At 56.5% G+C, this 23,956-nt stretch overlaps 8 protein-coding genes across 8 annotated transcripts; 3 read left to right on the plus strand and 5 right to left on the minus strand.

Moving 5' to 3' along the window:
- Window positions 1-1,383: 1,383 nt before the first annotated feature.
- On the minus strand, window positions 1,384-2,636 carry B0T15DRAFT_294093 (uncharacterized protein). The gene is made up of 2 exons (XM_062863742.1): window positions 1,467-2,636; window positions 1,384-1,411 (listed from the first exon to the last, which is right to left on the minus strand). The coding sequence occupies exon 1, from the start codon at window positions 2,397-2,399 to the stop codon at window positions 1,671-1,673; it is 729 nt and encodes a 242-aa protein (XP_062717923.1). The 5' UTR covers window positions 2,400-2,636; the 3' UTR covers window positions 1,384-1,411; window positions 1,467-1,670.
- A 1,626-nt stretch (window positions 2,637-4,262) lies between these two features.
- Window positions 4,263-5,560, plus strand: B0T15DRAFT_294294 (uncharacterized protein). Its single transcript, XM_062863744.1, has 2 exons — window positions 4,263-4,562; window positions 4,631-5,560. Exon 2 carries the CDS (start codon window positions 4,746-4,748, stop codon window positions 5,421-5,423), a length of 678 nt encoding a protein of 225 aa, XP_062717924.1. The 5' UTR covers window positions 4,263-4,562; window positions 4,631-4,745; the 3' UTR covers window positions 5,424-5,560.
- A 1,057-nt stretch (window positions 5,561-6,617) lies between these two features.
- B0T15DRAFT_542088 (uncharacterized protein) lies at window positions 6,618-9,273 on the plus strand. Its single transcript, XM_062869906.1, has 3 exons — window positions 6,618-7,442; window positions 7,513-7,578; window positions 7,632-9,273. The coding sequence occupies exons 1-3, from the start codon at window positions 6,631-6,633 to the stop codon at window positions 8,914-8,916; spliced, it is 2,163 nt and encodes a 720-aa protein (XP_062717925.1). The 5' UTR covers window positions 6,618-6,630; the 3' UTR covers window positions 8,917-9,273.
- Window positions 9,274-9,284: 11 nt separating this feature from the next.
- On the minus strand, window positions 9,285-11,560 carry B0T15DRAFT_294021 (uncharacterized protein). Its single transcript, XM_062863741.1, has 6 exons — window positions 11,201-11,560; window positions 11,064-11,136; window positions 10,842-11,009; window positions 10,687-10,782; window positions 9,832-10,627; window positions 9,285-9,670 (listed from the first exon to the last, which is right to left on the minus strand). Exons 1-6 carry the CDS (start codon window positions 11,479-11,481, stop codon window positions 9,453-9,455), a joined length of 1,632 nt encoding a protein of 543 aa, XP_062717926.1. The 5' UTR covers window positions 11,482-11,560; the 3' UTR covers window positions 9,285-9,452.
- A 2,036-nt stretch (window positions 11,561-13,596) lies between these two features.
- Window positions 13,597-16,019, minus strand: B0T15DRAFT_294098 (uncharacterized protein). Its single transcript, XM_062863743.1, has 2 exons — window positions 13,705-16,019; window positions 13,597-13,631 (listed from the first exon to the last, which is right to left on the minus strand). Exon 1 carries the CDS (start codon window positions 15,824-15,826, stop codon window positions 13,985-13,987), a length of 1,842 nt encoding a protein of 613 aa, XP_062717927.1. The 5' UTR covers window positions 15,827-16,019; the 3' UTR covers window positions 13,597-13,631; window positions 13,705-13,984.
- A 133-nt stretch (window positions 16,020-16,152) lies between these two features.
- B0T15DRAFT_542092 (aldehyde dehydrogenase domain-containing protein) lies at window positions 16,153-18,557 on the minus strand. Its single transcript, XM_062869907.1, has 4 exons — window positions 17,938-18,557; window positions 17,499-17,884; window positions 16,235-17,450; window positions 16,153-16,171 (listed from the first exon to the last, which is right to left on the minus strand). The coding sequence occupies exons 1-3, from the start codon at window positions 18,210-18,212 to the stop codon at window positions 16,468-16,470; spliced, it is 1,644 nt and encodes a 547-aa protein (XP_062717928.1). The 5' UTR covers window positions 18,213-18,557; the 3' UTR covers window positions 16,153-16,171; window positions 16,235-16,467.
- Window positions 18,558-18,728: 171 nt separating this feature from the next.
- B0T15DRAFT_422007 (LMBR1-like membrane protein-domain-containing protein) lies at window positions 18,729-21,302 on the plus strand. The gene is made up of 2 exons (XM_062865563.1): window positions 18,729-19,111; window positions 19,171-21,302. Exons 1-2 carry the CDS (start codon window positions 18,798-18,800, stop codon window positions 21,017-21,019), a joined length of 2,163 nt encoding a protein of 720 aa, XP_062717929.1. The 5' UTR covers window positions 18,729-18,797; the 3' UTR covers window positions 21,020-21,302.
- A 212-nt stretch (window positions 21,303-21,514) lies between these two features.
- Window positions 21,515-23,090, minus strand: B0T15DRAFT_561713 (uncharacterized protein; the record flags this gene model as incomplete). Its single annotated transcript, XM_062870559.1, has 3 exons — window positions 21,515-22,120; window positions 22,175-22,457; window positions 22,517-23,090. 3 exons carry the CDS (start codon window positions 23,088-23,090, stop codon window positions 21,523-21,525), a joined length of 1,455 nt encoding a protein of 484 aa, XP_062717930.1. The 3' UTR covers window positions 21,515-21,522.
- Between the last annotated feature and the right edge of the window lie 866 nt (window positions 23,091-23,956).

A 23,956-nucleotide genomic window follows, 5' to 3' on the forward strand; every position in this document is an offset into this window, starting at 1 on the left:
CCTGCTTGGGGAATGTCTTCGTATTCGGCTGTGACTAAATGAAAAAAAAAAAAAAAAAAAAAAAAAAAAAAAAAAAAAAAGAAAAGAAAAAAAAAAAAAAACTCCTAGTCATTGCGATTCGTATCACTCAATAACAACCAAAGGATGTAGACTCCTTGGGGCTGTCCTCCGGGGACTTGAGCGAACGAGAGACAATGGAAAGTGAAAGCCTGATTTATTTAGGATCCGAGTCTGACGAAGACGAGGGGGGTACGGAGTACTACTTTAACTGCGACGTGCTCATAAGGTCGACGACTTGCCAGCCGATATAGGTCTGGTAATCATCATCGGTAGTTGGATCGGGATTGTGTTGTCAATGTTACAGTGTTGTTTGTAGAAAGATATCTGTCCCTGTTTCCATCACACGCTGCGGGCCGTGGCTCACCTCAGTAACGAGCAGTCCCGTTGATGAATACTGTGCGTAGTTACCGCCGGTTGCGCTCATTTTAGGAGCGGGGCCGCTTTCTTACGTGTGAGCCTGGTCGGGGACTGACTGGCTCGCTGGGCTGACTGGGTGAGACAGATCATCGCGTACGGAGGTTCCGTATGCCGAACCGAGCGTCAAGACGACGACAGCGGAGACGTTCAGGTTGGTCGGCGCTCCGGTTTTCCACTCGGAGCCCCTCCCTCTGACGGACTCTGCGCAGCACGATAGGAATTAGGAAACGACGATCGAGATATGAGATGGATGGTGCCATGGGACGAGGGGAAAAGGAGCGGTGAAGGAAGGGAATGTCGCTTCAAGATCTCGGATCATGGATGTGTCTGGACAGTCAGTACGGATTACAGTACATGCCTTAACCTGTTCAAGCAGGTAGCTAACGTTAGTTATCGGTAACGCAACGAGATAACTTTGGCGATATGATGTCCGTATGTTTGCTTAGTAGTCTTCCCAGCTGTTATTGACTACGGAATATATGAGAAACCGAGTGCCCATTGAGGGCGCCTTGCTCCTGGAACTGCCGAGATAGAAGGAGCCCTTTGAGCAGTGCGCCTCACCAATAGCATGTTCATGCAGCGCAAGTTAGGTGTTCAGGCAGGACACTGGTACGTATGGGCCTGCGGTCCACAATGTTTGTTGTTCCCGGTTTCAATCACGGATTGTCGGATTGACCGTCTTTCTAACGAGTTCGGGTGGGTATAGGAAAATCCGGGGTCCCTAGCGCTAGCGAATCATGGCGCTATCATGGGACAGATCAACAAAAGTGCAATTTCCGCGGTAGCCCCATTTGCGAGATTTAGTGGACAGTGCCGCAGTGTCATGACACTGCGTCAGAGACCGCCATGTTCCATCCCCCCGACAGCTCAACGTCGTGGTTCAAGGGACTTTTGGGTCCGAGAGTGCATTCATGACAGCCGACGGCACAATTGGCTGGAAGTCATCATCATTAATGGGTAAAATAAGACGTCCATGAACCGTTCCGTACAATGAAGCGCCGTAAAAGAATAGCGATTAGAATAGAGGTACAGAGGTATCATTGCCATTCAATCCGCTACCTGAAGAAGACGTATCCACAGCAAATGTGACCACCCCCTTCCATCAAGCAACAGGCATCGCATAGCCCAACACCCCCTCTCCCATCTTTAATAAGTGAAGATATTTACCAAGAATAGGGTCTGAAGGGGTAAATTTAAGCGAAGAGGGCGACGAAGCCGGCAGCAGCGGCGAGAAGAGCAGAGCCGCCGAGGCTGGCAGCACCAGCGGTCACCGGGGAGGTGGTGGCGGGCTTGCTGGGGCTGGGAAGGCCAGCCGAGGGAGAGCTGGGAGTGGGAGCCGCAGTCGAGCAGGGAACCTCGACGGTCTCGTAGATGATGGTGGGGATGACCGTGGTGATGGAGGTCTTGATGGTCTTGACCGAGGTGCCGGGGCACTCAGGGACCGGGGCGGCGGTGACCAGAGTCGTGGTCGGGTAGGGAGGGATGACGGAGCCAGACTCCGTGGGGACCTCAGGAGACTCGGTCTCGGACGCACTCACAGTCTCGGTGGGGACCGGGGCCTCGGTCTCGGTGGTCTCCGGAACCTCAACGGCCGTGGTAGTGGGGGTGGTCTCGCCGACGGGGCAGACGGTGGTCGAGACGGCAACGGTCTCCGTGACGACCGTGGTGGAGTCAGCCGGGCAGTGGGAGACGGTGTCCGGGCAGTCCGTGATGGTCCGGGTGGTCGTGGAGTAGACGGTCGAGGTGGTCATGGGGACGACCGAGGACGTGACCACAGTCGAGCGGGCCGGGCAGTCGGTGACGGTCGGCGCGCACGACGTGATGGTGTAGAACTCAGTCGAGTAAACAGTGCTCTCCGCCTCCTCGTGGCCGTGGGCCATGGCAGCGCCAGCGAGGGCAATGGTGGCAACAGCGAAACGCATCTTGACTGTTTGTTGGGGTTTCGTTTGAAAACGAAAAAGGGGTTGTTTTGGGGTTGGAGTTGGTGTAAAGACCGACTAAAAGCTGAAAAAAGAGTGGACGACCGAAGTCAAAGAGCTAGAGCTTGAATTGGCTTGTGTGAGCTGAAGAGAGAAGAAAAGAAGAGGGACGCTCGAAGGGGACGCCAGACCATCGTTAAATAGCCGAACCCTCCACGACTGCGCGAGGAGTGGGAAATTGCTTGTCTGCACCGCTGCACCGGCTGCCATATTCGGACGACGCTAATCCAGGGGCTCGGTGGAGGACAAGATTGGGAGGGAACGTCGCATCTCCACAAGAAGCGGGGGAGCCCTGGAGCGCGCAACCGTCTGACCTGCGAGAGTGGTCGCGCACGTCGCGCTCCCGCTGTGTTTGCGGACCTTATCCTATCCAAACAAGTTCCCAGGTGTCGTAGCACCAGGGCAGGGGTTTAATAAATGTGTGCTTGTTCGCGCTCGATTTCCGGGTTGGTTGAAGGGGCGCTTAGACCAGTCATCGCTGAGATGACTGAATCCATGCAGTGCTCTCTGATTTGGCGGATCTCTCTTTCGCTGTGTGAGAGTCCCTGGGAAGCCAATTTCAGCCATGTTGCATTTGCCACTAGAGATCATCCATACACTGCCTATGTAGGATTGAACGGACACGGCTTGTCTTCGGTCGTTCTCTGAAACTTTCTAGCTGTCAACCAGATCAACAAAGACTTGAAAATCTCCACCCTCGCGCGCGAATACCGGTACGCCTGTATGTAGCTGTCAGGCTGTCAAGGAAAAGATACGAGAGTGAGAGCGGAGATTCGATCTTCATGTTTCTCCGCAATTCGCGTGATACTGTATTGCTGCAACTGCCGGGCTAAACACCTACACTTGACGACGGCGTGGCCGGACCGTTGTATCTGTTAACGTGTGTTTGTCCACTAGCTGTATCGTCTGTCTTCTTGCTGATCTCGGGTTCTCTCTGTATGACCTTTCAAATAGGCCTCCATTCCAGCAGCGTAGGGAGAATATCAGGAGGCGCGGAGGCCGAGCTAACGCTGCATGAACAGAACACCCATCTTGCGGGGGAATCAATGGCGCACGCACTAATGCAGGTACCATTAGGGGGCGTTTTTTCTCATTCGACAGCAGCCCTCCAAGACGGAAGCAAGCGAGATAAAGTTTCCATCATCGTCGACGAACGGGTTGGCTGCAGCGCCCTCTGCGAGTTGCTTGTTTCCGAGAGTGCTTGTTGAAGAGAAAGACATTTCCAAACGCAACGAGATGTCCGTGGCGCGTAGCACGATGTCGGTCGTCGGGGTTGATGTCAAAGGAGGGGATTTCCGAAAAGACCCATTGTCATGCTCCATGATCATCGCTCCTTTGAACCCATCTTTTGCGACGTTGCCAGGCCTGGAAAATTGCTGCCTGCCAACCATTTCCCGGGTTTTGCATCAATTCTGCCGGTCACTCTCACCTTCACAAGAACCGCCGACAACCAATCACCCAGTCATATGCACGTGTCAAAGGAGCCCGAAGCCTTGCGGGCCCTGATCGCCAATGCTCTCCACCTCCCTGAGAGTCATCCCCGCAAAAGGAGGCGGTAGGGCGTTGAACCCTGTGAATGCTCCACTCGGTGCCCGACGGCCCACGGGAATTCGAAGATGGGACGTCGGTGTGGTGGATCGAATAATTCTCAAGTCGGCAGGCAGTCCAGCAAACAAGCTCAGTGTTGCGCAAGGTTATAATAATGTATTGTCGCGCCTGCTTTGCCTTGTGTCTTGGAGAGGCGGAGAGGAGAAGGCGCGCTTGACCTGTCGGGCCCAACGCGTTTCCAAAGAACTGTGGATTCCTCGCCCCTTCTGATCGAGCACTTCGACGTGCAGTCTGTCCAATGCTGATGTTACATGCAGTAAGACCGATTGAGCCCGCACAGGATTCCGGTTCAACGGAGTAACCTTCCGCCCATGCCGGGCCGACTGGCCTCTCGTCCTGGATAACGTTGTCAGAAGGCTCCGGTGTTCCTGATGATTAGGCGGAACAGAGTGCAGTCTAATCCTTCATCGGACACCCGATCATGGCATTTCGATTTTGGGCCAAGGTCACTGGCTACCGTGTCCACCCGGATTCCCGGTTATCTCGTCCCCGACACCGGCCCTTTGGTTCTTCACCGGTTTAGAATGGGTCACGGGTGCAAGTGCGCTGTTGCCACATTCAACTTTCCTTGTTGTCCTTCTCTCCCGCGCATCTAGCGCTGCCGAGTTTTCCGTTCGGAGTGGGATGATCCAGGAAGGGTGACGTCGATATGGTCGCTCTTTTGAGCGTGAAGAGGCATCAATGCGGCACAGGTACACTGCATGCGGAAGTCAACAACGCATTGGGCTCAATTGGTGCAGGCGGTATCGACCTCGAGGTTCGAAAAGACGATGGTCGCTCTGCGCTCTGGGTTGCTCATCCCGGAGGAGACGACTAAACACGCTGATCAAGCAGGACCACCATTATTACGGACGAACTGCGGGGGTGGGTCGGCGGGGGAGGGGCTGCCTGATGCGGCGGGAAAGTCGTCGAGGCCGAGGAGCACAATTGCCGTTGACGTCTTCTGGCAGAACAGACGAGCAAAATGCGAAGGCATCCCAACAGGCTGACAGGTCAGCGACCCGACTTCCTGGATCAGCCACTCAAATATGTTATCCTGACCGCAAGTGCGGGATTATTATGGGGCTCCTGCGACACAGCCATGGCCTCACGATGTGGTCGGCCGCTCGACCCTGTGGCTGTTCCGTTTGGCGGCGACAGCCAGGCACTTTACTAAGGAGATTGAGCCAGTGGCAGCTCTGCGGTGATATGATATTTGCTGCGTTGCGCACAGGGGCAACATTATCGAAGCGCAGTGTCGCTCAATTCCACTGTCGCCCAGGGACTCTTCGAGTCCCCATCCGGGTGGTGCTTCGCCTGATCGCCAGGACTCCTGAAGCGGGTTCCTACCGGCGAGCTCGCGGGGTCTTGCAGGTATGAAGCGGGAGTGCCCGCCTCGGCATGGCGACAGAGCTCGGCTGGCCGCACGTCTCAGTTGTCACGGCGACGGCGACATTGAATGCACCGACGGCACGGGATTGGGTAAAAAGGGAGGACGAAAGCGGCTTGGTCCGTGCACGACCGTTCAGGACTGAGGACGACCGTTGGGGGCCGTTGAGTCCTAACAGGCGGCCGCTGAGCCTCTGCGCAGTAAATGCGCAGCGGTCCGGGGCCCAACGAACAGGCCTAGCCAGGCTAGCCTAGCCAGCCTACACTAATCCATCCGACCGCACGATGTCGTCGAACCTGAATATGGCGGCGGCCGCCTGTTCCCACTTGGGCGATCTTCAGTTTGGATTGGCGTCTCATCGGTTTGCTCATCTGTGCATCTATCGCGTCCTGCAGTCCTTGGACATGCAGATATCCCAATATAAGAGAAGAGCTGCAGCATCTGGCCTTGGGAGGTGTTGCGCCGTTGCCTAGCAGGTCGGTTACTCACACTCACTCGCCCACCCAAACGCATTTCGCTCTTGTCCTCCATCTTATATAAGTCCTCGCAGCCTGCTTCCCCAGGTCTTACTCGATAAAACGGCCCGGCTGCCTAGACCGTCTGCCACCACCCCATCCGCACACACCCATCCCGTCACACACCAGCAACTCATACCTCGCCGTACAGCTTTGTGTCTCACTTCACGTTGTCGACACACTAGGCCCGAGCCCCCGTGCCCTGGAAGTGGCTTACTCACTTTTTTCGTCTAGCTGGCCAACGGACCCCGACGTGTTAGTGAGTTGATTTGCTCTGGGCATGTTGGATGACACTAAAGCGGTTGAGGTCTGCCCTCCAGGTCGTCTGTTGTCTCGGCCGTCACCTGTCGCAACCACGGCCTCCCGGCGCGGCCATTCCACAAACGACCTCATGGTTCCTCTCACCGACTCGCGTGCCGGTACTACCGCGCCGCATGTCTGCCCGCATTGTCCGAACAAGGCCTTCGCCCGTCTCTGTGACCTGAATAAGCACGCAAAGTCTCACAGCCGCCCGTACAAGTGCAACGACCCGAGATGTAAGTACAGCACTCTCGGCTGGCCAACGGCTAAGGAGCTAGAACGACACAATAACGACAAACACTCGGCGTCTCCTCGGGTCTTTCCGTGCTTGTTCCAGCCATGCCCCTACTGGTCGAAACGGGAGTCGAACTGCAAGCAGCACATGGAGAAGGCCCACAACTGGGTCTACATCCGGAGCAGATGCAAAGGCAAGCCGTCGGCTGCCCAGGTCAAGGCCACCGGCTGTGACTACAGTCCAAAGGCGTGCCCGGGAACTGCTGAAGCAATGCATGACCCTGCCGTTGCCTCCTCCGCCCCGCCACCGGCTGCGACTGTGCCTCTACCCGCCACAATGGACTTCGTCCTCTTTGACGACGGTCAAGCCGACGCCATAGGCGACCATGACGACAGCCTATATGCCGACTACGACGACTCCGAGGGCGCGCAGTCCTATCTGCCCTGGTCATCGCCGTCCACTCGGCTGAGGAGAAACGAGCGGTTCATCGAGATGTTCAGCCAGACCTATAACGGCGCCCACGAGAAGACAGGCACCCTTGCCGACTACGCTACAGTGGATCCGATGCTCGCTGGCCTGCCACCTCACGATATCCGGCACCATTCGCGGGACAATGACCAGCGTCAATCAGCCGACGACGTCACGATCAAGGCCGAATCACCCATCGTATCGGTTGATGCCGTCTTCCCGAACAAGCGAAAGCACGAGGTCATCGTAGCTCCCTCATCACAACCTGGGCAAGCCGCCCCCCCGTCATCCGGCGAGCGACCGTCTGGCAGCCGGAAAGCCGGGGCCGGTCAGGTAGCGCGGACCTCTTCGAACTCCGGGGTGGGCTCGGAGTATCGACTCGGTCCCGACGACGGTCCTCGGCCTCGGAAGAAGCAGAGGCCTAATCCTACGGAGGACTTTACGGACACGAGCATGCCTGACATCTTCCGCCATGCCCACCCCCATATCTAGTGAGTCGATGCTCTATCTGCAGCTTGTGGGTACACTCGCCCGCGGTTGCTGACACCCGCAATCGAACAGCGACAGGGACCGGGCCGATAAATACTCGCCATGTCACACTATGCATCGAGAGATCTCGACACTGGTGTGAGTTCCCTGCGACAAGTCCCCGTCTCGTCAAATCTAATCCTGGCGCCCAGTCGCCATCTCAGCAGACCAGCCCATCGCCTACAAGTCACAGAGCGAGCCATATCCTCTTTTGAGGCTGAAGGCCCCGATTTTCGACACCCGAGGGTGGGCGTCTGCCGGTGGTGCTGGCAGACTTTCAGCGACCGACAAATATTCGATGCCCACGTGTCCCGTCCATGCGAAAAGGTCTCGAAGGGGAAGCGAGAGAAGTGGCGCGCCCTGTACGACGCCTTTACTCCATTGCTCGATGCAACGGACTCGCCACCCTCGGGCAGCGGCGACGACTTAACCCAAGAAACGGAAGCACAGAGGAGAAGATTCCCCAGTCAAGCGGATGGCTCACCCGTCGCCAACGAGGACGATGTCTTGGGCGGCATCGGGACCCCGCCTACCTCGGTCCCGTCACCTGACCTTCTCCCATCGGCAGCGTTCGGCCCCTCGAATCCGAGCAACAGCCGATTCATCTCTGCAGACGAGCACTGCAAGCTGCAGGAGGAACACAAGGCCTTGCGCGAAAGACACCACCAGCTCGAGCGGGTAACCCAAGTTCTCCTAGCCCGCCAATTCATTCAGGAGAAGATGCGGACGCATACATCGACTAAGTCCGGCATCGAATCTTTAAGAGCTGGCTCATGCAAGAGCGATCCGTCCGTCATATCCACAGCTTCTTCCGACCGAGACAGTCTAGTCCAGCACATGGACTCGCAGTCCACGAATGTCGACGTGTACAGGTTCATGGATGATGTGGAGCACACCCGCCAGTCCATCTCCAGGATGAACTCGGGCCTGAGTACAGTCTCGCGCTCAACCATCCACCACGTGCCCCTGAGCCCGCCTCCTCGGGCCGCGGGGCTTCCGACACAACAACAGAACACCGGCCACCCTCTAATAAGCCAGCAGAGCAAACAGTCCCTGGCTCACCGGCCTCCGCTCCCATCCATCCCAGACTCGGGCTACGGCACCGATCAGTGCCGCGGCAGCCTCGGCGACCTTGCCCCGAGCGCAGAACAACAGCACGCCGGGACAGGGAGCCCAACGCTCGGCGCGGAGGAGGCGGCGGAGAGACCCAGATTCACCCAAGAGCTTTCGTGGACAGACGACTCGGATGCCTTCCAAAGGGGGCCGGGCGGGCCCGGCACGCCCAAGCCGCACGGCGGCAGCCAATCCTCGGGCTTCTTGACGGAGCAGGAGATGGCCGAGTACACCGATTCGTCGTTCGAGTTGTTCTACAGCAGCCTCCAGTCACGCTCCTCTCCGACGGGGTTTACGTTTGAGCTTGGGTCGCAGCAAGAATAGAGCAACAATAAGACACTCGGGCGTAAGGTATATATTTATAGACAGCACGGCGTTATGGGTTATGGGTTGTGTTTTATTCACGCTCCGGGTTTCACTACGTACCTACCTACCGTCGTGGGGTATGGCGGGTGGATGGATGGATGATGTTAGATATGTATATATACACTCAAAAGTCTGCGTGTGAGGCGAGAGTGGCTGGCCCACATGCGCCCCTCGCAGACGATGGACGATGGACGATGGACGATGGCCACGGGGTAATGAACCGGTATGATACGAACGGTTGAGTAGGGTATAAAGAGGGATCCGTCCAAATATACTGTACCGCCTAGAACCAAACAAACAACTTTGCCTCTTGAGGTCGCCCAACATCCCCGTGACAGAGCGACTTGCATCAATTCCTACGTACTCGGTACTGGTACACAAAACAATCTCTCCTACCTACCATACTAATCTTCAAACGAACGTCATATACTACCCATCCCTTCCTCCAACCCAACCCCCCTTTTTCTTTTTGACATCCGAGTCACACAAAAAGCTCAGACGCAAGAGCCATAATCCTTCTGACAGCCCAGAATCGCCCGACAGGAGATCGTGTTCGAACTGCACTTGCCCTCTGAGCTGCAGCATCTGCCAAACATGCTGCCCGTGCAAGTCTGCCTGACTTCGGGCCCACAGAGGCCGTCGGTACTGATCGCAAGACCGCCGCCGCCGGTTTGCGTTGGCTGAGCGGAAGACGTGGACTTGGAGTTGGTGGCTAAAGAGATGGAAACAAAAAAAGGGGGGGGGGGTCTTGTTAGCTCGTTCGTTCATGACGGAAACACACAAGAAGCCAGACCGGAGAGAGAGAGAGAGAAAGAGAGAAGAGAGAAGGGGGGGGGGGGGGGGGGGGGGGGGGGTTGAGGGGCTCTTCCTTACACTTTACGATAGTAGAAGACCTGGTGGCAATCACCGTAGTCGTCCCGTCCGTCCCATCACCATCACAGCTTCCCCATGCGGCCTGACAGCCGTTGTCCAACGAACAGTAGTCGTCGCCGGAGCCGCAGTAGCCAAAGGCGGAACAGCAGGGTCCGAATCGCGCACCGGCGCATGTCACGCCGTTGCCGCACCTGCCGTTGGTACTCACGCCCGTGCGTGTTGGGGCAACAGAGACGGTAGTTCTCGTCGGGGTGCTCGCAGACTTGCTAGTAGCACTGGTGCTAGAACCCGGAGGGACGACCGAGGAGATGCTCCCGCTGGGACCGGCGCGATACCAGTTGGCCGCGGGGTCGCCTAGGCATTCCCCCACGGTCACGGACCGGTAGCCCATCGAGAACAGAGAAGTGAGGACGTAGTCGGTCAGGTTGTACACGGTCTGGTAGTGGATGTCGTGCTCGATCTGCAGGAAGCTGTCTTCCTCCGGGTCGGATCCGTCAACGGCCTCGTCCCAGATGTCCTTGCTGGTTTGGATTTGTGTCCGGGAATCGTGCAGATAGCCCTCTGTGTCGAGGTCGAAGTAGATGGCGTGGTAGCCGAGACGTGACAAGACCGTCTGACAGTTCCGCTCGCAGATGGAGTACGGAGGTCGCATGTATGTCGGGAAGAATCCAAGAATCGAGTTGAGCGCAATCTCATTCCAGACCATCTGGTTCGTGAATTGCGTGTTTGTCAGCTGGCTGGCATTCTGGTGAGACCATGTATGGCTGGCTATCTGATGGCCTTCGGCATGCATTCTCTGTCTCTGGTATCAGTATAATGGGCTATCTGTTGCTAACCACCGCAGCAGTAACTTACTCTGATGATGGCAGGATATACGGTTGAGGGGTCATTGATCTTCCCCTTACCGAGGTTGGTCCCAGTGATGAAGAACGTGGCTTTTGCTCCGTAGCTCTGTTTCCATGTCAGATGGCACGGCCGGGTATCATAGAGGAGAGAGCACTATTTCGGACCTTCAAAATGTCAAGTAGATCATTGGTGTATATATAGGGCCCGTCGTCAAAGGTCAGAGCAATATCTCCTTTGTTCACGCAGTCGTAGATGCCCGCTCCTCCATACAGGACGTTCCCTAGTTTAGGCCGGGCGATTCCGGAAGTGTCTGCACCGCTGGGTTTTTGATTCTAGTTATCGGGTCAGTCAGGGACTGGAGAGCCCCCCCAATACACACCACTTACTGCGTCACAGCCCGGGCCGTAATCTATCTGGCAGTCAGGGGCGGTGCAGTAGTCTTGGCCCTTCCCACACCAGCTACGCGCATGTCAGCGTTACGCACCACTAGTATCTAAGACAACAACAGTTAGAGGGAACATACCCTTCAGCAGAGCAACAGTATCCAGATGCGCAACTCCCACTGCCAGGTCCGCATCGCGTGTCGTCAGGGCCAACCTGCCGCGCCTCCAGCTTTCCTCGCGGACTGGCTGGGCCATACTGCCTTCCAGTAACAGCATGTTCACGTGGCATGGCCCTTTTCCGAGCCTCCAGTCGTGACAAGAGCTTCCTGCCTCCCAGCGCTTTGGGAATGTGCGGGCCATGATTGTCATGAGCGAGGGCCAGGCCAAGCAAAGCAGCGAGGAGTGCGCACAGGAGCTTCATCGTATCCAGGGGCTCTTAAGACAGCAGCGTACATGGAACGGCAAATGACAAAGACATACACGAGGCAAACAAAAAAAAGAATGACAGGCCTCGGCGGAGTAAAGATTGGGCCAAGGAGAGTCTTGGGATGAGTTGATGAACCAGGGACGGACGATCATATTAGTAGAAACAGCCGCTCCAGCGGCAGCACGGGGACCCCATATGCAAGTCTCCGGGTCGTAAACGAGAAGTAACCGAATATTGGAACGTTGGTGGAAGAGTATGCGGGAAGTATAAATGAAGGTGGTAAATACCACGTTGCGGGGGACATGCGGCCATCCATCTCACAACCGGGCCTCCCATATTGCCGTCCGCTCGCTCGGCGCAGGTAACCTTAATAAGGTACGTATGCATGCTTTGTAGTCCCCTTTCTCTCGTGGTTCTCTGAAAGGGCGGGGCGCTCTGAACAACATGCGGCTGAGAGCTTCGAAGACCTAGCTTCATGTGTTGATGAATGAAGAACGGGTTGGTCCAAGACCGAGCACTTTGGAAACTCGGTTTTTGTGAGAGGGCCTGACTACTCACCCGATCTTTGAGCTAGAGTCAACGAACAGGACGCCAGAAATGCTGGGATATGACAGGGGGATCCCGCCTTATCCCGCTATGCTGCTGGTTCGAGATGTTGAGTAACTCTAGCTCAATATGGGGGGGGGGGGGGGGGGGGGGGGGTTTCCGCAACGGCCAGTAAAGTGACGATAGCCTCACGTCGAACCAGCTTTGTCACGTTGGTGTACGTGGGAAGTCGGAAACAGACGAAGAGTATAGGTCCATCGGAGGCTGCCAACCCGCTGCGCCTGCCCGCTGTACTCAACAGGAGAAAGAGAAGAAGTACACCTCGGAAGGCGATCATTAGCCATGCCCGAGCCGTAAGTAGGCAGCGCAAGCTGGCGAAAAGCGAAGTACCATCCCGGTATCAAGCAGATCCATCACAAGGGAAGCAATTGCCTGCTGCTGTAACCAAGGACAGCCGAGGGCGTAGGATGGCACCCCAAACCGCAACGATCAGCCGCATCGGCGATGGTTCCTTTCCGGCAGATCTGGGGTCTCCCGTCTGGAAAGCTGAGCTCGGTATTCCCGCAAAGAGGATGACGCGGCAAATATCCTAAATTCGAGGAAAGCCGCTCCGAATCACGACATTGTATTTCGGCTGAAGTCGAACCTTGACCGTTACTGTGGAGCGGCGGGACGGGCGGTGACCTAGGAGCGTTGAGGAGACCCAGGACCAACGTCAGGCACTATAGAACTGCTGCAGGAGAGATGCAGGAAGGCGCGTCGGAATGTTCGTGCTGTGCGACTGTTAGGTCCAGTCGGAAAGGGCGAGCGCGCAGGCCTTGAAGTTGCAAGTTTCTTTCTTTGCAAAGAAAGAAATCACGCTTCCTAGATAAACATCATTGAAACTATTTTAGTAGCTAGGGGTTAACGTCGAGGGAGTGGCACGAACTTGCAATGGAGAGAAGATTATAGGATTGAGGCCGGGCGAGATCTGACACCGAGTCGCGCTTGCCCTCCGTACACGTACCATTTGGGAGCCGTCCACGTGCCGTCCGAGGATCGATACTTGCCCGGAGTCTGCAGCTTCCAAGCGACCACCCGCACGCCATCCGAAGGTCCGAGCTGGTCAGGTCCAAAAAGGTCCCGTCCGGGTGCCAACCCGTGAAATGAGTCCCCTCGGAGGTTGCAGATCGAGTTCGTAACCATGCAGCGACGGCCTGTCGTGCCAACCGAAGCAGCCATCTTCTCTTTATTTGTGCAAAATCTCATCCGAGCTAATAAAAGACGCCCTATCTACCAGGTAGCCATAGGTATCTCTAATTCGCCGTCGCCGCTCCGCAGTGCCTGCAGTGTAGCAGACTAGGTCGAACGAGAACCTTCCAAACTCCCGACTGTTCGGCAACGTCCACACCAGGGGAACCGTACCACGAAGACGCTGTAGTAACGTGGCATACGAAACGGTTACCGTACTAGCGAAGGGTGCCCGGGTTTCGGCTCTCGATGAAGCGTGGGTAGAGTATGAGGTTTGTGAGACAAAAATGTACGTCATCGGCCTGGCTAACTGGCATGTTTGTGTATCCCAGGGATGTTCTGTAGTAACGGTTGCTGTGACGACAGTTCTGACCACCCGGAGCCTTGCAAATCAGTGTGTGCCGTCATCGTTCGGAGGGAGCCGCCGAATCTACTCCGTACCTTAGTCTTGTAAAATGGCTGAGATCTATCTTCGTACTCGGGCCCTTTCTTGTCCATCTAGATTGATGAACATTCGTATCCTAAAACAACCTTCTGCACCCCGCAAGGCCAGGCCGAGGGGATAGGAGAAGCGAGTGATAAGGTTGGCTATCTTACACACACGAGCCTCCCTCGATCAGCTTCGGCAGATACACCCGCATTAGAACAACAGTACAACATGCCACCCTTTCATTTCCATCCATCCAACGCTCATACATACAGTCCGCCATACCTCATCAGATCAAATCATAGCACCCACAGCCCCAGCAATCTGCCCAAACAGCACGCCCTTGAACACGGCCTCGCCCATCTCCTCGCCCCAATGCCCGGCCTCCTTGAGCCTCTCCTTCCACGCCTCCCTCTGGGAAGGCTGTAAGTCCTCCCACTCCCTCGCTTCGCCGTGCCGCTCCGCGTCCAGCGCCTCAACCCTCACGACGCCGTCCCCCTCGCCGCCGTGGTGCAGGATCACGCGCTTGCTCTCCCGCAACTCTCTCTCTTCCTCGGCAGCAGCGAGCACCCGGTACTGCTCCAGGATGCTGCCCGGCAGAGGGGTCATGGGAGGTTTCGACTCGGCGATTCCGTAGTAGCGTCCCGGAGCGTGCCAGCTCACGGGCGTGAGGGACCGCGCGCCGATTACGGGCTGCGAGAGCCCCTTTATCTCTAGAATGGCCTGTAGCAAGAGCGCAAGGAAGGCGAAGAAGCTGGCGAAGCCGAGGAAGAGGGCTGTCGGGGAGGGGGGCCGGCTCTTGAGGCCGAGGACGTACCGAGTGGTGGTTTGTTTGGTCGCGGTGCTGGTGGTGGTGAGCTTCTTGAGCGGGAGGGAGTGGACTGCGCACGTGTTGCCCATCGAGCCGATGGAGGCGAGTTTGAGGTGGGGTGGTCTTTGTGGTGATTTCGGCGATGTGGCTGGCGCTGAGGCTTTGGAGGACGGCGTGAAATGTGAGAAAGCGAGGCCTGAGATGGGGCCGAGGTGGACGTCCTTGAGGGTGGTGACGGGGTGCAGGTTGGTAATGAGGTTGACGTCGCCCACGGTTTGGTGCTCGAGCGTGTAGATCAGGATGGAGCCATCCTGGCCCGTCACAGCGATGACAAACTGCGCATCGCTCTGTTTCGTCGAGGCGGTAGCGGGTGGGGAGAGGTTGCGGACTGCCATGCCCGTGGCGCGGGCGACCGTCTTGGGAAGGTGTACAGAAATAGCGAGCCTAGCGCTCCCTTCCTTCTCTTCCTTTCCAAGGTCAGATAACTTTGGTAGGCGAAAGCCCTGAAGCACAACCCCGCCGGCCTTCGGCTTGTTTGCGACTGCAAGCACAAAGGTCGGAGTGAGGAAGCGCATGCACCGGAATGAGGGACGGGCCGCTCCGCTGGAGCCATCGTCCGGTACTGTGAAGACGCGGTGTGGCCCAGTGGTATCTGTCTTGCCGACGATGACGGTGTAGATGTTATAGTCGTCGCAATACACGAGCTGGTGCTCGTCGACGGAAACCTGCGTCATGTCCATATCCATAGCTTCCTTCGTGAGTTCCAGTGTGCCTCTGAGTTTGGGCGCCGGGCTGTTGCCGCCCGCCGGCGGAAGGTTGAACACAGCAATCTGCGCATCCTTGGCGCGCCCTGTTGTGCCCGTTGCGGCTGCGCCAACCTGACCCGATATGCTCAACAACCTTTGATATGTGTCGGCGTCGGTAGTCGAGAACAAGGCGGACCGCGACAGTTCGGCGATCTTGGGTTCGGCCTTTGCTGTGGAGGGTAGGTCGGCAGCGAATACTCTAAAGTGTTCGTTCTTCCCTTTCTTCAAATCTTCCTCGGATGAGTTAATGCCCGCATAGAACAGCAGTGAGTTCTTCGTGCGCGGGCCGACAGCCAGGGTGTTGACGCTATCCTCATCGCGGCTCAGTTCAAGCTCTGAGACGACCTGCAGAGAATCCTCGCGTGACGCATCTAGTACGCTCACTTTATTCCCAACCCCGCTTCTGGCAGCTCCTCCGCCGCCGCCGATCACAAGGCAATCCGCATCTTCGGGGTCGAAGCCGAGGGCGTATAAGGGGTACGACAGTCGCAACGCGGATGCAGTGATCGCGGGCGCCATTGGTCTGTTGATGCGGCCGCGCTGGCTGTCGGAAGAAAGCGGTCTCGGTGGGAAGAATTTCCAAGAATAACGTTACTTCGAGTGACCTTGATGCCGAGGACCTTCAGGGAATTCACCGTTCACAACTGCGCGACCACGAACGCCCGATGCGGCGCGAAGCCAACTTCCACACGGTTACACTAGTGTGTAAGGGAGTTTTAGTAGGACCAGGTGGTGCTTTGCCTCCAATTGGGTATGGCGTACCGGAGGATTTCCCGCAGCTTGGTGATGTCTACCTAACCGCTTCCGTGTTAGCGCATTACTACTACTAGTTAGTAGTACTATATGTGGTTGTTAAGCTTGCTGCTGAGGGTTAGGGGTTAACACCTATCCAAGATCAGGACTGGTGATGCAGGTAAGGTACCTTACCTATGTGTGAAGGAAAAGCTCTGCTACAGGAAGCGAACCATGAAACCGACATAACGGGATCATCAAAAGAACCTATATGCTGATATTTCGCATCGATATCGTCTAACATTACTAAGAACATCAGAATCAAGATACTTCCTCAAGCACACAGAAACAATCACTTGTCTGCATATTTTGCAATGGCATCTTGACTAGGTAGGTAATGTAGTTACCTACACAGCAGTCTTGGACCATCATGCCGCCATGTTCACATGGATGGCCTTGATATTGCAGTATGGCGCCAACCCAGCCTCGCCCAATTCCCTGCCAATGCCCGACTGCTTGACACCTCCGAAGGGGATTCTGAAGTCGGAATCATTACTGCTGTTGATCCAGACCATTCCTGCCTCGATCTCTCTGGCCACCCGGTGCGCCCGCGTTAGGTCCTTGGTGAAGAGCGCTGCGCCTAAACCATAATCCGTGTCATTGGCCAGCTGGATCGCATCTTCCTCCGAGGTGAACCTGACTATCGCCACGCAGGGCCCGAAGATCTCCTCCCGGAATATCTTCATGGTCGGCTTTACGTCGGTGAATACGGTGGGCGCGATGAAGAAGCCCTTGCCGTTCTGCGGTGCCGGTTCGCCGCCCAGCACGATGGTGGCGCCTTCTTCCTGCCCAGACTTGATGTACGAGAGCACCCGCTCAAACTGCGCCCTGGTCACCTGTGGGCCTTGAAACGTCGTCTCTTCAAACGGGTCTCCCAGTACTGATATCTCCTGGACCTTGGATTTGAACTTATCGATGAACGCGTCGTACACCTTCTCGTGGACCAGAATACGTGACGTGGCGGTGCAGATCTGGCCCTGGTTGCTCATGATGCCGATGTGCGACCAGTACGCCGCGAGGTCCAGATCAGCGTCCTCGAACACGATGAGCGGAGATTTGCCGCCTGTCTCGAGGGTGATGTTCTTCATAGTGGCGGAGGCCATCTTCATGATCTGCTTGCCAGTGGCGGTGCTGCCTGTAAAGGCGACTTTGTCGACGTGCGGGTGCTGCACGAGCGCCGCACCGGCTTCTTGTCCGTGGCCATTGATGATGTTTACCACGCCCGGCGGGAACCCAGCCTCTTTGATGAGCCGTGCAACGTACAACATCGAGAGAGGCGTCTGCTCAGCGAGCTTCAGCACCACCGTGTTTCCGCAGCACAGCGCAGGGCCCAGTTTCCAAGCAGCCATATCTAGGGTCCTATTAGACTATGGGTATCACTAGGGGCAAGGGTAGTCACCTAGAGGGTAATTCCAAGGGATAATCTGGGCGCAGACACCCAGAGGCTCCTTGACGGTGTAGGCAAACTTGGCCGGGCCGGCATCAATCACCTGGCCGAAGTTCTTGTCGGCATAGCCAGCATAGTACTTGAGCACGTTGATCACTTCGGGCACGTTCTCGCTAAGGGCGCCTGAGTACGGTTTGCCGTTATCGAGGCACTCAATGGTGGCAAGGGTTTCGGCATGCTGTGCCACCAGATCCGCCAGCTTCAGCATCAGGGCGCCGCGCTCTGTCCCGGAGAGTGACTTCCATGATGGGTCCTTGAACGCCTTGCGGGCGGCAGCTACTGCAGCGTCGACATCTTCAGCAGTCGCAGCAAAGACGGAGCAGATCTCCTCTTCCGTGCTGAGAGCCAACGTCAGCGGCCGCGTGACGCGAAGCAACCACGGGTCACGCACGCAGGATTGATGGACGTAATCGTTTGCCCGTTGCTGCTCTTAACAAACTCATTGTTGATGAAGAGACCTAATGGCTGAGTCCACTTCTTGCCGTTTGGTGCTGTGAGCTCGACCTCCATCCTCGGGCGAGTTGACTCCCGTCTGCGCTGCGAAGTAATGGAGAAGGTGCGGAAGGTGCCAGCGGTGATGATTCTGAAGAATATCCTCGAACGGGCTGTCACTGAGGAGCTCGACCTCTTCCACGCACATGAGAGCCGTGGGAGGAGAGCAGTCATCTTATTGGCATTCTGCTCGCTTGACCCCTCCTCTCAACTCTTACTACGCTGCAAGTGATAATGATGGTTGTACAGGGTGGGGGGAGAGGTTGCTTCTCCGGTAGCTGTGGGGTACTCCACCGGATCTGGACATTTTTACCTCTTTAGGTTTGAGCAGGCCAAGCTACATCGACCCTAACACCTGTGAGCTTCACACTAGAAATGTACATGCACCAGAAGCGGCAGATAGGTAGTACGGAGTATGAGGTTATCAAAGGCCGGGGCTGCACGCCGCAAAGCCGCGGGCGAGGAGGTCTTTCCGAAGTTGTAACAGATGTGAGTCCTGGCAGGCCTGCCGCCTGCATGATGACGAAGCGTCGTGGTTGATGAGCGTGGGGCATGCCACATGCAAGCTATCGGGCACTCAGCAAATCAAAGTGGTGGATAAGCAGAAGTGGGTCATGTTGATAACGGCCCCTTGTCTTGTGACATAACATCTGAACGTTGAGCGGATCCTCCGTTGGCTGCTGCAGTCCAGTTAAACCTGAACAAACAATACTACCAGTACTCCGTGATCCCGAACATGCAACGCCAAATCCGCCCGTGATGATGGAGACAACGGTATCGTCGCCGTCGCCGGTCCCGTCCCAGGTTTTTGCAGTGGTCTCGCTGTTCTGCATCTCTGCGGTCGTCCTCCTCATCCTCCGCTACTATCTCCCGCTCCGGACCACGCCAGCGTTCCTTCTCGTGCCCGTTTTCTTTGCACTATGGCTTCCCGCGAGCATGGTGCTGCTGGTGCCCATAGACCTGGCATCCAGTGCCATGGTCGACGATCTTGATGCGCGGGGCATATGGCTGGACCCGAGGGCATTGAGGGTCTCGTGGAGGGTAGCGTACTGGCTTACCTTTGCTCTGACTTGGTATGCGCCGTACCGTCTCACCCAACGGCCGTCTGCTGTCCGGCTCTGACGTTCTTCAGGTTTATCCTCCCAATTCTCGGCGAATACTCCGACTCCGGATACCGCGAACCAAAGGCGAAGGTGCTCGACTCCCTATACGCGAATGCGCAGTACTATGCCATCGTCTTCGGGTCCGGGGCTCTCGGCCTGATATATGTCCTGATTTCGTACGGTCACTTCTCCGCGTCGTTGAAGAGCACTGTCATGGCTCTCGCATATTGCTGGGGGTTGGTCCTGGTCATCTACCTGATGGGCCACGGCCTTGTGTCCATACCCCGCCGGCTGTTCCGCAGCGCCAACATCAGTGGCCGGCTGCGTCGGATACAGAGGCAGGCTCCAAGGGTTTATGAGAAGATGCAAGACGCCGAGATGGATCTCGAAGATCTCGAGCTGCAGGTGGGCGAGCTCAGCCGCCGCAAGGGTGGCAGCGCGAGCCTGTTTCAAGATTGGATCGAAGAGTTGGTCGACATGACCAACCTGCCCCAGTCGCGACCCGGTCAAGCAAATGCCGTCCGCGGCTCTGGCAACCAGATTTCCGTCCCGAATGTCATCACCGAGAAATATCTTGCCGAACTTACCAGGAGGTTGGTCAGAGCGAAGCATGCGAGGTTGAGATATGCGAGCGAGTGGAACCGACTGCTGCAAGACGCCGTTAAGACGCAGGCAGTCTTAGACTCGGCGGCCTCAAAGAAGTTGGACTTTGGCAAGGCCACGCCAAACGCCGGCTTCTGGGACAGACACACGCTGCTCACGCCCTACACGCGATTTCTTCTCCACTATTACCTCATCCCATACCTACAGGTAACCCTCGCGGCACTTATGTCCCTCGCCTCCGTGTGCATCGTCTGGTCGGAGCTTGTCAAGGGCGTCCTTCCCAGACTCTCCGTCATCCGCTACACCGTGGTTCACCATGAAATTCGCGGAAAAGGTCAGGTCGGCTTCGCCGGCCAAGTCATCGCCGCGCTGTGGATGGTCTACATGTGCGCTGCTGCGCTCATCTCCATTACCGAGGTGAAAGTCTGGCGGGGCCGCGCCCTGGTCCGCCGCAACACCGCACACGAGTCGGCCTTCTGGTACGCCAGCCAGGTCGCCCGGCTCAGCGTGCCCCTGACTTACAATTTCATGACCTTTCTGGGGGGTATCTACCGTGACACGGTGTTTTACGACTTCCTAGGCCAGCTTATCAATCTCACTCCGCTAGGGAAGTGGTTTGACTATGTCTTCCCCGCCTTCATTCTGCTGCCCGTGTGCGCGACCTTGTTCGGTCTATATGGGAAGGTCAAGCGCGTGGTCGGATTTTCCGGTGTAGACGTCCTCGACGACGACGATGACGAGGATTTCGGCAACGAGCGAGGCACCTCCTACGGCACTGGCTACTCCTGGCGCGAAGGCCGCGATCTTATCGAGCGCGAACTCAGCGGCATGTCCCGCTCAGGCCTCTCCGACGGCGGCGCCGATTGCCCAGCCCGCCGCCCTGTGTTGACCATACCCCCCGGCCGCAGTAGTAGTGGTCGGGGAGTACCAACCACCCCCTTCGCGACGTCCCCTACTGCTGCGGGTACGGCGGCCACGAGTCGGCCGCAGGCAAACACCTCAGCGAGAAGGGTCGGTGGACGCGCTGGGATTGTTTTGGACGAGCCGGAGGACGAGAATTTCTTTGAGGCCCTGGGGCATCGGTTCAAGAACACCATCGATACGCTCGATGCACCGAAGTGGTTACAGGACTTTGGGCAGGGAATCAAGAAGCCAAAGTGGATGGGTGCCGGACAGGGCCAGGCTGAGGGTAGCGGCAGTAGTAGGCCCGCGGGGAATACGGATGTAAGGCGGTGGTTTGGTGGGGGGGATAGTGAAGGGAGGATTAGGTTGTAATCATGTACTTCCTTGATTTGCTCCTTGGTCTGGCTTCTGCATAGGCGGCGTGGCTTTTAGTGTTGCGTATGGAGGGAGCATTGGACGGCGTTTCTTTTTCCTTATCCTTTTTTCTCTCTTTCTTTTTTTCTTTTGGTTGATTCAGGACCCGGCTTAAATGTGCAGTGCTAGCCAACGGGAACAGGTTTCTTCGCTTCGCAAGACGGCTCATATCACAAAGCCAGTTTCGTGTTGAATAGAAGAAGCAGCGGCGAAGGAACAATCCATATTCCATTATCATGACAGCCGCTAGTTGGCCGATTACGGCCCAGATATCTGCGCTGTGGCAGAATCCTCACCATCACAACAACGAACACCACACAACTCCGATTTCCCAGTATCATATCGCTATCATCCATACCATCCTCCATGCCAGTACTGATCGGATACCCGCCCTAACCACGCAGTTTCACAGGGTTACTCCCCGAACAGTTGCCGACCCACCATAGCTCGATGGAGCGCCCTCAGACAAAAACATCGACCTCCACCACGCCGCCCGACCGCCTGACGTTGTAGATTGAGAGAACAGCATGCTCCCATTCTTCTTCGCTCGTGATGGCTTTTCTCCCAAACGGCGTCTGAATCTCGAAAATCGGGGTGTGCCCCGCCGCTTCGAAGGTCGCCTTGATGCCGGAGAAGGCGCCATGGGAGATAACAGAGTCAGTGTGCCGAAACTTCGTCGGAGCAGCCAGATCGATGCCGAGAGTCTTGTCCTTGATGTAAATGTAATACTCGAGCTTGGCATTTGCGGGAAGCTCAAGATCGTAAGCCTCTTGGCTGGCAATGCTGAGGATGGCCTCGGCATGTTTGCGCTTCTTGGCCGCAGCCACGTCCTTGGCTAGGGCTTCAAAGATTGCTTGCCCTTGGGGTTCTGGAGTGGGTGGCGGAGTACTCGGGGAGATGACCGGCTCGACAGTGGCGGACCGCGATGGTGCTGGTGACGAGAGGGTCGAATTTGTAATGGAGTCCCGGTGCCGAGCATTGGCACGCAAGGCTGCTTGGCGCATTTGCTTCTGGTTTGTGAAATGTCGGTGGAGAAGCATCACGAAGCCAGTGAGGAGGCTGTGTGCGAGAGTTAGCAGTATTTCCAAATGCTTTCGCGGGAGGGCGGTTTACATCGAAGAATCTGTGGGCCAAAACAGAGTGCGGGAACTAGCCGTGCTGCAACTCTCGCCGAACCAGGCGTCTCCCCATCCTTGGCACACCAACAGATAGAATGAGATGTTGATGAGAGTCTTTTTGGTCTCGCCGGGCCCGCAACTGCTATTGCCGGGTTGATCGGTAAGTTGACTAAGTGGCGGCTGCTTCAAAAGTTTCTTCATCTCATTGCTAAGACGCTTACCCTCGCCGACGCCCAATTCGAGGTATCCGTAGAGCGTATCTATCTTGGAAGCGCGGTCTGCCACCAGTTAGCCATTGAGCTGCCCCACAACGATAGAGGGAACAGGATGATAATACTGAGGGTGATAAAGTAAGTAAGCTCTCCAGCCAGCGTCTGGTCGTGATCGATGCGGCGGGGGACAAGGAGGGACGCATTGGTCTGGCAGTTGGCGTAGCGATGGCCCGGAATTTGTGACGGAAGAATGAAGCTGTCGCCCTGGCGGTTCCCTCCGACTTGACTCCCTACATGAGCATTAACAGGCTGAACTTCGCCTTGGATCGAATTCCACAGGTCCTCCAGTTCCGCCTCCAGCGCCGCATCGTCGGGAAACTCCCCGGGCGGTGCCGCTGCGGGCGCAGGGCCAGGACAGCTGAGGGCAAAGTCGCGGGTACTAACCACAAAATCACCTGAAGTGTGTCCATCCTGTTGCGATAAAGAGGTAGCAGGAGGATCAGGGACTGCGGGCAGATAAAGTTGAGCCTGTTGAAGAGCCGAACACGACAGCCGGCGATCCGGCTCATCTCGCGGCGGTGCTTCTGGAAAAGAGAGCTGAGCAAAATGATTAGCCGCCTGTTGAGGCCGCTCTTGCGGCGAGATTGATGCTGGCTCACAGTCGGGTTCTTGCGGCGGCGCGACAGCACCGACTTCCATTAAGAGGGAAGCCAGATCAACGTCGTCGTCGTCGTCGCCGCCGAAGAGCGACTCCATGTCGTCATTTTCCTCTCCAAGACAGGAGGGAGAGTCGTCAGGAAGTACACGAGCCATGGCGATGATGGCCTCGGCCATGTGCTGTGTTGGGCCTGGACGTGACTCAAAGTTCGGAAACAATCAGCAGTCTGAGAAGGCGCGATGTTGAAATCCAGATTGAAATGAGCCCCACACAGCCACAGAAAAGCCCTAACCCTGTTTGCGTCGACGACCTCAGGCTGTCAACAGAGTCAACACCTCAAATGAGAACTTGAAGCTCCCGATGATTCTTCCCATGGCATGATCACAGACATTCGAGTTCCCAAAAGGATACCTCGAGTTCGTTCTCAGAGGCGTTGACTATGGGTATCCAGCACACTTAGATCCAAGTAATGCTACTTCACAGCTACACCATCGTCCAGAATCTCACAAGAAATCGAAGAGGACGGCAAAGTCTTGATTTTCATCTGCTACCTTAGCTTGAATGTGTCATTCGAGGAGGCAGTAGACGAGAGTCATGCCGTATGCCGCAGCATACCGGTTGTTAGCTCTAAGAGGAGGTTGACATGTACTTGTCCGGTTGGCGCTGCGCACATCTCCCGGTTCCTTCCGGACGTTCCCTTCTGGCCCGGTGAATCTCCTATCTCATCGGCAGGGTCAGCCAGGTAACGTTTACGCAGGCTGTAAATCTCTTCACTCTACAGCTCCCGTGCTTGTGCTTCTTCACCACTACGATGGTGTAGGATTCCACGTCAAGATTCCAAGACAGACGGCGCGTCGCCGGTAAACTCCCAACCCCTCCTCGACGCCAGCCATGGTCTGCGCGAATG

Source organism: Chaetomium strumarium, assembly GCF_033439665.1.
Source record: "Chaetomium strumarium strain CBS 333.67 chromosome Unknown B0T15scaffold_7, whole genome shotgun sequence".
In the NCBI taxonomy this organism is placed as follows: domain Eukaryota; kingdom Fungi; phylum Ascomycota; class Sordariomycetes; order Sordariales; family Chaetomiaceae; genus Chaetomium; species Chaetomium strumarium.